This window comes from Poromitra crassiceps (assembly GCF_964638095.1).
Source record: "Poromitra crassiceps genome assembly, chromosome: 10".
In the NCBI taxonomy this organism is placed as follows: Eukaryota; Metazoa; Chordata; class Actinopteri; order Beryciformes; family Melamphaidae; genus Poromitra; species Poromitra crassiceps.
In genome coordinates, this window is record NC_139631.1 from 51,301,692 (window position 1) to 51,314,460 (window position 12,769).

Sequence of the window (12,769 nt, forward strand, 5' to 3'; positions counted from 1 at the left end):
CACGACAGTGGTAAGAGCCATGACGGTGACGTGGACCACGACAGTGGTAAGATCCATGACGGTGGCGTGGACCACGACAGCGGTAAGAGCCATGACAGTGACCTGGACCACGACAGTGGTAAGAGCCATGACGGTGACGTGGACCACGACAGTGGTAAGAGCCATGACAGTGACCTGGACCACGACAGTGGTAAGAGCCATGACGGTGACGTGGACCACGACAGTGGTAAGAGCCATGACAGTGACCTGGACCACGACAGTGGTAAGAGCCATGACGGTGACGTGGACCACGACAGTGGTAAGAGCCATGACGGTGACGTGGACCACGACAGTGGTAAGATCCATGACGGTGACGTGGACCACGACAGTGGTAAGATCCATGACGGTGGCGTGGACCACGACAGCGGTAAGAGCCATGACAGTGACCTGGACCACGACAGTGGTAAGAGCCATGACGGTGACGTGGACCACGACAGTGGTAAGAGCCATGACAGTGACCTGGACCACGACAGTGGTAAGAGCCATGACGGTGACGTGGACCACGACAGTGGTAAGAGCCATGACAGTGACCTGGACCACGACAGTGGTAAGAGCCATGACGGTGACGTGGACCACGACAGTGGTAAGAGCCATGACGGTGACGTGGACCACGACAGTGGTAAGATCCATGACGGTGACGTGGACCACGACAGTGGTAAGATCCATGACGGTGACGTGGACCACGACAGTGGTAAGAGGGGGAGCCATGATGGTGACACTACTAAAGTTAGTAGGGGCGGACGACATAAACTGGGAACAGGACAAGAGAGATGAGGAGCTGGTGGCCAGGTGCAGGTCAGTACAGAGAGCTGAGGAGCAGGTGCAGGTCAGTACAGTGGATAGAGAGAGCTGAGGAGCAGGTGCAGGTCAGTACAGTGGATACAGAGAGCTGAGGAGCAGGTGCAGGTCAGTACAGAGAGCTGAGGAGCAGGTGCAGGTCAGTACAGAGAGCTGAGGAGCAGGTGCAGGTCAGTACAGAGAGCTGAGGAGCAGGTCAGTACAGAGAGCTGAGGAGCAGGTCAGTACAGAGAGCTGAGGAGCAGGTCAGTACAGAGAGCTGAGGAGCAGGTGCAGGTCAGTACAGAGAGCTGAGGAGCAGGTGCAGGTCAGTACAGAGAGCTGAGGAGCAGGTGCAGGTCAGTACAGAGAGCTGAGGAGCAGGTGCAGGTCAGTACAGAGAGCTGAGGAGCAGGTGCAGGTCAGTACAGAGAGCTGAGCAGGTGCAGGTCAGTACAGAGAGCTGAGGAGCAGGTGCAGGTCAGTACAGTGGATAGAGAGAGCTGAGGAGCAGGTGCAGGTCAGTACAGTGGATAGAGAGAGCTGAGGAGCAGGTGCAGGTCAGTACAGTGGATAGAGAGAGCTGAGGAGCAGGTGCAGGTCAGTACAGTGGATAGAGAGAGCTGAGGAGCAGGTGGCCAGCAGGTGCAGGTACAGGTTTATAGGGATACAGTGAAACTAAAGCCCAGTGGTGAAATATTCATAACCTGCTGGAAGCTCAGAGATGGTAAGACATGGCAGGGCGTCGCACGCCACACTGCTTACAGCATGCGGCCCTGCCTGCCTTCTGCCTGTCATGTGTCAGTGAGTCTGATGCTGTCATGTGTCAGTGAGTCTGTTGCTGTTAAACATCGTTCCTTTCTGACATATCATGTTCACCCTGTGCCATCACACCTACAGTACTGCTCACTGTGAAAGGTCCGTTTGACATGTGATGCTCTTCAAGTGGTTCTGTTTGACATGTGATGCTCTTCAAGTGGTTCTGTTTGACATGTAACACTATTCAGGTGGTTCTGTTTGACATGTCATGCTCTTCAGGTGGATCTGTTTGACATGTAACATAGAGCTGGGTAGCCTATTGGTTCAAATTTCAAGAATCGATTAATCCCGATTCAATTCGATTCGATTCCGATTCGATTAATTTCAATATCGATTTGGTTAGTGATACCAAAACGTGTTTTTTGAGCTGTAACCTGAATTACATGACTGTCCAGTTATGTAACACAGGGGTTCCCAACCTTTTTTGCGCCAAGTAGATACATGGGGAAAAAAAGTTGCGGACCTGTTGTCAATTTTAATGGTTTTAGTGACACATATATTTACTCACCAGGTGGTGAAAAGGGTAAATAACAGCCTTTTCATCTGTCAATAAAGACACTTTCACAATTATGCACAGTGATTTTAGTTCAGCCTATATAATTTCTAAAAGTAGATATTAATGATCAAACATTTCCATTTATGTAGCCTACAGTATTTATGTTTTTGTTTCAACTACAAAAACAAATAAATGTCAACTTGAAACTGTTTCAACTCACAACTCCTCAGCTGTGAAAAGGGACAGCTGTGAAAAGGGAGAAACGAAAATTAAAAACGGATTTGATGGCGCGATTTATGGCAAATTGGACGAGGGAATGACGTGGAGAAATCTTGCATTGTGATTACATAAACTGAGAGCGGGGCGTTTGTCCGTGCTGTGTGCTGCGATAACGAGCCTCGTGTTGCGTCACTAGTCTCTATTAACGTAAGTTTAGACAAGCCACGCACACACATATGGGAGAAAAATAATTAAATTTCTAGTTCGCCACTGAATGGCCAAATTGATATAACTTTCAACCATTTTCAGCAACGCTGTTTCCATATAGGCCACCAGCGTTGGGTAGTTGTTGATATTTATAAAGATATTGCAGCTCTCAAATAAATTATTTTCGAGGCGGTGGGCAAACTGTAATGGCGTCGATTTCCGAAAAAAAATCCTGACTTGAACACAGCCAAAGAGTTTAGTATAGACAAGAGCATATGTAATTTCTTGTTTTTTTCCATAGGTATTTTCAAATCACTGTTCTGATACATATCTAGGGGGTAAGTCCTCCTTTAAGTCACACACACAGTGACTTGAGACTTGATTTGAGGCTCTTCCTCAAGACTTTAGACTTGACTCGGACTCGAGATTTGGGACTCGTGAACAATCATTCTTTTTTATTTATTTATTTATTTATCTATGTATTTATTTATTTATTTATTTATTCATTAGCACATTACGAGCTGAATGTCATTCTGTAACTGTTATTGAAAAACAGGTTACAGTTTTGCATGGCTAGCAGCAATGTTTTCCTGTTACCCTGAGTAACGTAGTCTAGATACACATTTGGTAGCCACCTTCTCTATATTAGTATCAGTTATTAACTTTCAATGAAAGCTTTCATTGTGTCTTAAAGTGATCATATACCAACTAATAAATAATGTATGCTAATAGGAGTTTGGATAATACAGTACATGCTTTGAATTCCTTAGTTTTAGTGTTGTAAGCAGACCGGATAGCAGCAGATGGTAGAAGCTCATTACAACCATAAGAAACTTGAGACTTGACTTGGACTTGTGACCAAAGACTTCAGTCTTGACTTGGACTTGACTTGTGACCAAAGTCTTGAGACTTGACTTGGACTCTAGCATAAAGACTTGAGACTTGACTTGGACTCTAGCATAAAGACTTAAGACTTGACTTGGACTCTAGCATAAAGACTTGAGACTTGACTTGGACTCTAGCATAAAGACTTGAGACTTGACTTGGACTCTAGCATAAAGACTTAAGACTTGACTTGGACTCTAGCATAAAGACTTGAGACTTGACTTGGACTCTAGCATAAAGACTTGAGACTTGACTTGGACTCTAGCATAAAGACTTGAGACTTGACTTGGACTCTAGCATAAAGACTTGAGACTTGACTTGGACTCTAGCATAAAGACTTGAGACTTGACTTGGACTCTAGCATAAAGACTTGAGACTTGACTTGGACTCTAGCATAAAGACTTGAGACTTGACTTGGACTCTAGCATAAAGACTTGAGACTTGACTTGGACTTGCAAAAATGACTTGTGAGCATCTCTGTAAAAAATGTAACAATAGCATACGACTGTGTTTGTTTATTCCCACTGGTACTGTTACAGCTCCACCTTGTGTCTATAGTGAGGAACATGCCATTACATAGAGATTGTAAATGCAGTCATGTGTTCGTTTGCCCTCAGTGTGCGAGGTACCACAGAGGGCGCTGTTCCTGCCCTCGGTCACAGTGAAGGAGGGCTTCCTGCACAAACACAAGGCAGAGGGCCATCAGATCCTGTCCCGCTTTGCCTTCAAGAAACGCTACTTCTGGCTGTCCAGCGAGACCCTGTCCTACGCCAAGACCCCTGACTGGCAGGTAGGTCATGTCCTACGCCAAGACCCCTGACTGGCAGGTAGGTCACGTCCTACGCCAAGACCCCTGACTGGCAGGTAGGTCACGTCCTACGCCAAGACCCCTGACTGGCAGGTAGGTCACGTCCTACGCCAAGACCCCTGACTGGCAGGTAGGTCACGTCCTACGCCAAGACCCCTGACTGGCAGGCAGGTCACGTCCTACGCCAAGACCCCTGACTGGCAGGTAGGTCACGTCCTACGCCAAGACCCCTGACTGGCAGGTAGGTCAAGTCCTACGCCAAGACCCCTGACTGGCAGGTAGGTCACGTCCTACGCCAAGACCCCTGACTGGCAGGTAGGTCACGTCCTACGCCAAGACCCCTGACTGGCAGGTAGGTCACGTCCTACGCCAAGACCCCTGACTGGCAGGTAGGTCATGTCCTACGCCAAGACCCCTGACTGGCAGGTAGGTCACGTCCTACGCCAAGACCCCTGACTGGCAGGTAGGTCATGTCCTACGCCAAGACCCCTGACTGGCAGGTAGGTCAAGTCCTACGCCAAGACCCCTGACTGGCAGGTAGGTCACGTCCTACGCCAAGACCCCTGACTGGCAGGTAGGTCACGTCCTACGCCAAGACCCCTGACTGGCAGGTAGGTCACGTCCTACGCCAAGACCCCTGACTGGCAGGTAGGTCACGTCCTACGCCAAGACCCCTGACTGGCAGGTAGGTCACGTCCTACGCCAAGACCCCTGACTGGCAGGTAGGTCAAGTCCTACGCCAAGACCCCTGACTGGCAGGTAGGTCAAGTCCTACGCCAAGACCCCTGACTGGCAGGTAGGTCAAGTCCTACGCCAAGACCCCTGACTGGCAGGTAGGTCACGTCCTACGCCAAGACCCCTGACTGGCAGGTAGGTCACGTCCTACGCCAAGACCCCTGACTGGCAGGTAGGTCACGTCCTACGCCAAGACCCCTGACTGGCAGGTAGGTCAAGTTCTACGCCAAGACCCCTGACTGGCAGGTCGGTCAAGTCCTACGCCAAGACCCCTGACTGGCAGGTCGGTCAAGTCCTACGCCAAGACCCCTGACTGGCAGGTCGGTCAAGTCCTACGCCAAGACCCCTGATTGGCAGGTAGGTCAAGTCCTACGCCAAGACCCCTGACTGGCAGGTAGGTCACGTCCTACGCCAAGACCCCTGACTGGCAGGTAGGTCACGTCCTACGCCAAGACCCCTGACTGGCAGGTAGGTCACGTCCTACGCCAAGACCCCTGACTGGCAGGTAGGTCACGTCCTACGCCAAGACCCCTGACTGGCAGGTAGGTCACGTCAAGTTCATTTGTCTAGCCCTAATTCACAAGCATGTCTCAGAGAGGGCTTTACAGAGAATATGTCTCGCTAAATCTAGCTAAGCACTAACATCTCTATTTTCCAGTCAACCAAAGAACCCGAATTGCATCAATTAAAAGCTGCAAATCACAGCTGTTTTTAACAGTTGTAGGATGCGATGGTTGTTGTTGTGAGATGTCCAAATTACGCATGGAGAGAATAGAGAGCCCCAGGGAGGACGTATTTTTGTAGTCGGAACGCGGAAGTCGCGGACTTCCGGGTTCTTCACTGTTTCTGCCTATGGGATTTTTGAATGGGTTTTTGGTGCGATGCTTCGAATAAGGTCTGTGGGTTCAGCGGGATAACCTTCACACACGAGGACCACTTTCATGAGTTTTGAAGCGTAAATGCGAGCCCTAGAAGTAAAAAGCTCGTGCTAAGCTAATCCAGAACTACACACAGTGTCGCATAGGCTTCCACGTCACATCACCACTCAACCTCAGGAGTGTTGTTGATGTGTGCGCTGCTGTGCACTGATTACCCCGGGCTGAACCAGGTGAGGGAAAGAGAATTTCCGTGTTCGTCCTTTGAAGTGATAACGTTATTGACGTATAATATCCCCGTCGACTCAACAGTGTAGTCTCATTTAGCCGTTTGCTAGCTAGCCGCCCTTTTAACGGCATGTAAAAGCTTCAAAACTCATAAAAGTGGTCCTCATGTGTGAAGATTATCCTGCTGAATACTGGTTTGCGTTTGATTAAGCTTGCGTTGCCCAGAGACCTTATTTGAAGCATCGCGCCAAAGACCCATTCAAAAATCCCATAGGCGAAAACAGTGAAGAACCGGGAGTGTTAGCATCAATGTTTTCCGGACTCATTCCTGGGGCTCTCTATTACAGCATGCATCGCGCAAACTGTATTAAAGTCCCTGGAAACCAGAAATATTTCTTTATTTTTTAGCATTTTGAGTTCATCACATCACAGGACCCTATGTTAACTCATTCACCGCCAAAGACGTCTTTGACGTGTTATCAGCAATGGCCTTCCCCGCCAAGGACGTGTTTGACGTGTTTTTGTTTTTATTGGTGCAGCGCCTGCAGCAAACACTTGCCCAGCCTGTCACACAGACACAGGTCCCTGCCTTCAAAGGGTAGCCGACAGCACGCGATCAAACACATACCGCAGCTGTTGTTTTGAAATTGAGCGAGAGGAAAAGCAGCAGAACGGGTAACGCTTCCTTGTGCAGACAGGAGAAACTACATTGAAACGCCCTCGGCGCAGTCGCCTTCCTCTGTGCCAGCCATGAGAAAACGGGAGAAAGTAATCAAGAGATGTGTTTGATCATCGGAGGAATGAGGAAATGATCGATCAGTTTGCGAGGGCGGTGAGGACGTGTTGAATAGCCGAGGGGAAAACGGGAACGATCAAATAGCAGAGTTGATATGACAGGGACGAGGACGAGGACCAGAACAAATCAAAAATAAACACAGGAACAGCTAGGCAGCAGCGGGCAGAAGGCACTCACAGCAGCCCGCTGTCCTTCTCAAGAGCTCTTCAGTTGGTTCATGAAATCGCTGGGCTGCGTGCCCTCCAGTGTTGCTCCTGGCCAATCCCAGCGCCACAGGGCGTGGTTATTGCTTATCCTATGTTGGGTTAGAAATCTAAAAGGGGGATCGTGTGTGTGTGTGTGTGTGTGTGTGTGTGTGTGTGTGTGTGTGTGTGTGTGTCTGTCTGTCTGTCTGTCTGTCTGTCTGTCTGTCGGTGTGTCTGTCTGTCTGTCTGTCTGTCTGCACACTCACACCGAGTAAACTGTATTGTTGAATGTAAAAAAAAAGCACTTCATGTGTGTATATATATATATATATATATTTTTTTTTTTGTCATTTGTGTCCTAACGAATAATATTTACATGTCTGATGTCAATACAGTTCAAAATAAAAGAATTGAGAGTGAGTTATGCCTGAGATTGTGCCCTTTTACAAAAATGCTTTTTTCTCCCTTTTCTCTTCCCAGACAGGCTTTTTTGGTGAACATGGGGTGTATAAAAAGGGTTATAAGTAGAGTACAGAACATGCTAAAAGCTAACTTTCTTTTTGGGGATGAAAGTAGAGACTTAGATCTTCATTTCGAGGTATTGGACATCACTGTAGTCCTAGTACAGAATTTACTGTGGGTCTTGAAAGATGACCAAACATTATGGAAATACTTGGCCTGTGCCAAAAATGCCAGTCAGATATTGGCAGTGAATGAGTTAATAAGCCACCAGCCAAATTTGAACGATGATGAACGTTGCAAAGTATATACATTTAGGTTTGACAGTCGTGGCAAAACTCATGAGAAAATCATTATTTTTTAGAGTGTATTTCTCCCGCGGACTGTGTGGGCGTGTCCCATCTGCAGCAGGTTTTCCGAGAGAGAGAGCGCGAGACAGAGGGGGGGGAGGGAAATGGAGAAAGAGATCGAGTTACACAGCACTCATGCTGTGTACACAGCACGAGTGTGTGTGTGTGTGTGTGTGTGTGTGTGAGAGAGAGAGAGAGAGTAACCTGCGTCACCAGCCTGTGTGTCTCTCGCTCTCTCTCACTAGTCCCGAGAGAGAGAGAGAGAGAGAGAGAGAGAGAGAGAGAGAGAATTTTTTTTGAATTTTCAAAACCCTTTATTTACACCTTCACTATTTACAGTACATCATGGTAACACAACCAGACAAGTCAGCCTAGTATACGTCCAAAACAGAGCTCCTCCTCAACAATGAAGCACAAAACATCTTTATAGCACCACACAAATACAAATCCATCCAGATCATTCATCATCCTATAATAATTATAGTCAATTTTTAATCTGTATGTTATCATTCTAATCAGTATGGCAACAGCATCAACATCCAAAGAGTCATTTAATTTATTTTTCCTGCTAATATAAACAGCCAACTTAGCTTGACCCAGCAGAAAATTGAACAATTGACACTTCTCACGAAGATTTCTTGAATATTTGTAACCCAGGATGAAACTCTGCATGGAGAAAACCTCTTCAAACTCCCTGAATAACCTCTCCAAAAACAAGAACAGAGGAATTAACCTCACACAGTCTAGAAAACAGTGGAAAATAGTCTCTCTCTGAGGACAGAAAGGACAAGACTCAGTCACACTAGGATTTAAGACACACACAAAAGCATTTACAGGCAACACACCATGTAAAACTCTCCACTGTAAATCACCCACTTTTTTTGCCAACGGTAGTTTATAGAGCGATCTCCATTGAGGCCTCACCTCTGCACCCATTCCAAGATGAGACCTCCATGGTGTATCAACACGATCTGCCAACTTGGCCTTGTTTACAATCTTAACCAACAGCTGATACATCATTTTTCCACTTACAACATCCAACTTCACACCCGCATCATAGTTCAAAAAAATACCAGAACATTCTTTAAAATCAGGAGTCAATGTGATCCTTGGAAAAGGATCAGAGTCCATAGGAGAAACAGAGCCCTGGCAATATGAGACCAGGAGATTCTGTTCAGTCTGTGTGAGCTGTTCTCTCCATGCTCTAAGCTGGTTGGTGAGGAGCCTTTCTGAAAACACTCCCACCTTTGAAGCCAGCGCAGAAACAGTCTCCAGCCTGGGTCCACATAATCCAACCAACTGACCCACTGTGACGACACCGGAAGAGATGAATCTCTCCATCACTGAAGTTCCAAAGCCACTTATCATTTTAAAGCGTAGTCCATAGACGATGGGTTCATTCAGTAGCCAGTATAGTGAACTTTTACTTGGCAGCATATGCTTGTTGAACAAGTTCCACACCCTGAAAAGTCCTTGATAAAAAGCAGAAAGCCCACTCAGTTTCCGATTTTGGAGGTCCATCAAAAACAAGCTTTCGTTTAATCCTTGACCGCCAGCCCGACCCAAGAATGCCCGTGCTACAGGCCTCCACACCAAATCATCAGGCCCAGTCAGCAATCTCTGTATGTACTGTAGACGGAAGGCCGCACCCCTACTGGCCAGGTGAATCAGTCCTTGCCCTCCTTCCTCCTTAGATAGAAACAAGACACTCTGCGGGATCCAGTGAAGGCGATCCCAAAAGAAATCCACGATCACTGTCTGGACTTTTGCCAGGAGATTAACTGGAGGGTCAACACAATACAAACGGTGCCACAACATAGAAGCAATCAAATTATTAATAATCAAAACCCGACCTCGAAACGACAACTTAGGTAAAATCCACTTCCATTTCCTAAGTCTACCTTCAGCCTTCTCTAAAACATTTTCCCAGTTCTTAGCGACATTAGTGGAATCTCCAATGTAAACCCCAAGATATTTGATACCTCCTTTTCCCCAAGTAAGCCCCCCAGGTAAGCTAAGAGACTTTAGGCCATCACCCACTAAGAGAGCCTCGCTTTTCCCCCAATTTACTTTAGAAGAAGAAATCAACCCAAACTTTTCTACAGTACCAACTAAAAAATCAATATCACTCTGCTTTTGGACCAGTATCATGACATCATCAGCATAGGCCGAAAGCTTAACCACAGAGTTACCACCTGGGAGATTAAAACCCGAGAGCCGTGTTCTTAACTTGCATAAAAACGGCTCTAGGGCTAACGAGTACAACATACCGGAGAGTGCGCAACCTTGTCTCACCCCCCTCCCCACCTTAAAAGGCGCACTTAAACCACCGTTGATCTTAAGAACACTTTCAATGTCTCTATATAAAGCCTGGATCTGAGCTACAAGACCTTTGTTGAAACCAAAAGCAATGAGTGTTTGCCACAGGTATTCATGTTCAACTCGATCAAAAGCTTTTTGTTGATCTATGGAAATCAAACCAAGATCCAAACCCAATGAACTGGAGAGGTCCACCACATCCCGGACTAAAGCTATGTTGTCTGTAACCAATCTGCCAGGTACACAGTAAGTTTGATCCACCTGAACAACTTGCTCCATGACCGTTCTCACCCTGTTGGCTAATACCTTGGACAGGATCTTGTAGTCCGTGCAAAGAAGGGAAACCGGTCTCCAGTTTTTAATATCCTGCAAGTCTCCCTTCTTAGGGAGGAGGGTTAGGACTGCCCTTCTGCAGCTTTGAGGGAGCAAACCCTTCTTCAAACTGTCATTTAGAACCATAAGGAGATCTTCACCAACCTCCAACCAGAATACTTTGTAGAAGTCAGCAGGCAGCCCATCAATGCCCGGAGCTTTTCCACCCCGCATTCCCTGCAATGCAGTACATAGTTCCACCAGGGTTACTTCATTCCCCAGCCCTTTATTGGCCTCCTTCGAAACCTTTGGCAGCTCAGCAAAGAAGTCCTCCGACACTTGCGGATTATCGTTGTGCTCCGACTTGAACAAGTCATTATAAAAGCTTGAAGCAAATTTACGAATGTCAGCAGTCTCCTGCAACAGCTGCCCATTATTTGAGCGCAACGACATCATTTGTCTCCTTTGTCCACTTTTCCTCTCCAGTCCAAAGAAAAAGTGAGAAGGAGCATCCATCAAAGCCACATTCTGAAACCTACTGCGTACCACAGCGCCCCTAGCGGAGACGCCCAGCAAATCAGCCAAAACAACCTTTTTGGCTTTGAGGTTCTCAATGTGCCCTCTTTCTCCTGTGGAGTCTGCAAAAGACTGCAAGTCCACTACTTCTCTCTCCAGAGCTCTTATAGACCTGGCCAAATCCCTGGAGACATTGAAAGTGTACTGTAAACACAAATTCTGAATTTGGCTCTTCCCAAAATCCCACCACTGTTGCAAAGAGCTGTATAGGGCTTTAGTTTTTCTAAACTTTAACCAAAAAAACTTAAAAGCATCTTTGAAATTCTCATCTGACAAAAGAGATGTATTGAAATGCCAATACGCGCTACCAGAATTAACATGTTTAATGAAAACAGAGCATTGCACCAAGGAATGGTCAGAAAAACCAACTGGACTTATAAAAGAACTTTTACAAACATTAAATTGATGTTTAAAGCAATAAATTCTATCCAGCCTGGCTAGGGACACACGATTATCCCTAATATTGACCCAGGTGTACTGACGATGACTTTTATGAAAACCCCTCCACACGTCACTCAGCTCATGAGTTTCACTCAACTTTAACATACAATTCTTAGAAGCCAAGTGTGGCTCTGGATGATTCCTATCAAGCCTTGGGTTTTCAGTGCAATTAAAATCACCCCCAAGAAATAAAAATTCATCTGACTTGCATTGTTTAATTACATCACTTAAGACATTCAAAAAGCAAAGTCTTTCAGTGCCTACAGTAGGAACATAAACATTAATGAAAACCACTTTTACTTTTTCAAATTCAGCCCTCACTTTTAAAATTCGTCCTGCAACCACTTCCTCAACAACAGTTTTATTGGGATTAAAATTTTTAGAAAATAAAATTCCAACCCCACCACTCATACTACTTTTATGACTGAGAAATACCTCCCCAGCCCACTCCCTCTTCCATTCACAAACAATATCCTCAGTGCTGTGAGTTTCCTGAACAAAGGTTACATTTAAATTTTTCATATTAATCAAACTAAACAAAGCAGCTCTCTTTGTAACATCCCTAGCTCCATTGAGATTTAACGTGCCAATGTTTAAACTACACATCAGAAAACAGGGATGTAATATCAGCACATAGAAAAAGAAAACTACGAAGACATTATTCATCAGAGCTTTTTTGATTTTTCATCTTTAACATTCTTGATTTCAACCTGTAAAACTCTTGCTCAGAGAAGCATGGCTTCCCAACTTCTCCTGTGTTTTTCATGTAAACCTTAGCAGAATTCAGAAAAAGTTGTACATCAGGAAAATGCTCTTCGATTTTAACCCTTTGCCCCTTAGTGTTTTGCAAAAACTTCTGTATTTTTTCAAAGGAATATCCACACTCTAAGCTCTCATCCATTTCACTTTCATCGTCAAGCCCAGCCCCCCCCCCTTCTTCTGACTGAGATTGGGAGGATGAACACACTGTAACTTTCTTTGAAACTTTATTGTCTCTGCATGCACCTTGTGTGGTCTCTGTGATTTTTCGTTTTGTTATCCTAGCTTTCAAAACATCCTCATCCATGCACTCCTCCTCCTCCTCAAACACAGACTCTACCACCCTGGCAGCAGCCTGTCCCACCCTGCTCACTTCATTCCTCCCAGGGCTCCCACTATCCTCCCCATGACTTTGAGGTCCATTTAATTGTTCAACATTTGAACCTGTTTCTAAATCAGTTTGTGAATTACGTGTTCCTGTCTC

General features: G+C 46.0%; 1 protein-coding gene across 1 annotated transcript in view; it reads left to right on the forward strand.

Moving 5' to 3' along the window:
* The window catches only part of LOC310784503 (rasGAP-activating-like protein 1), a gene marked incomplete at both ends in the record, with an annotated part of 40,282 nt that overhangs the window by 14,135 nt on the left and 13,378 nt on the right, over positions 1–12,769 (forward strand). The window contains one exon of the mRNA XM_083645487.1: positions 4,060–4,232. Coding sequence (XP_083501613.1) covers positions 4,060–4,232 — 173 coding nt within the window. The remainder of the gene's footprint in view (positions 1–4,059; positions 4,233–12,769) is intronic.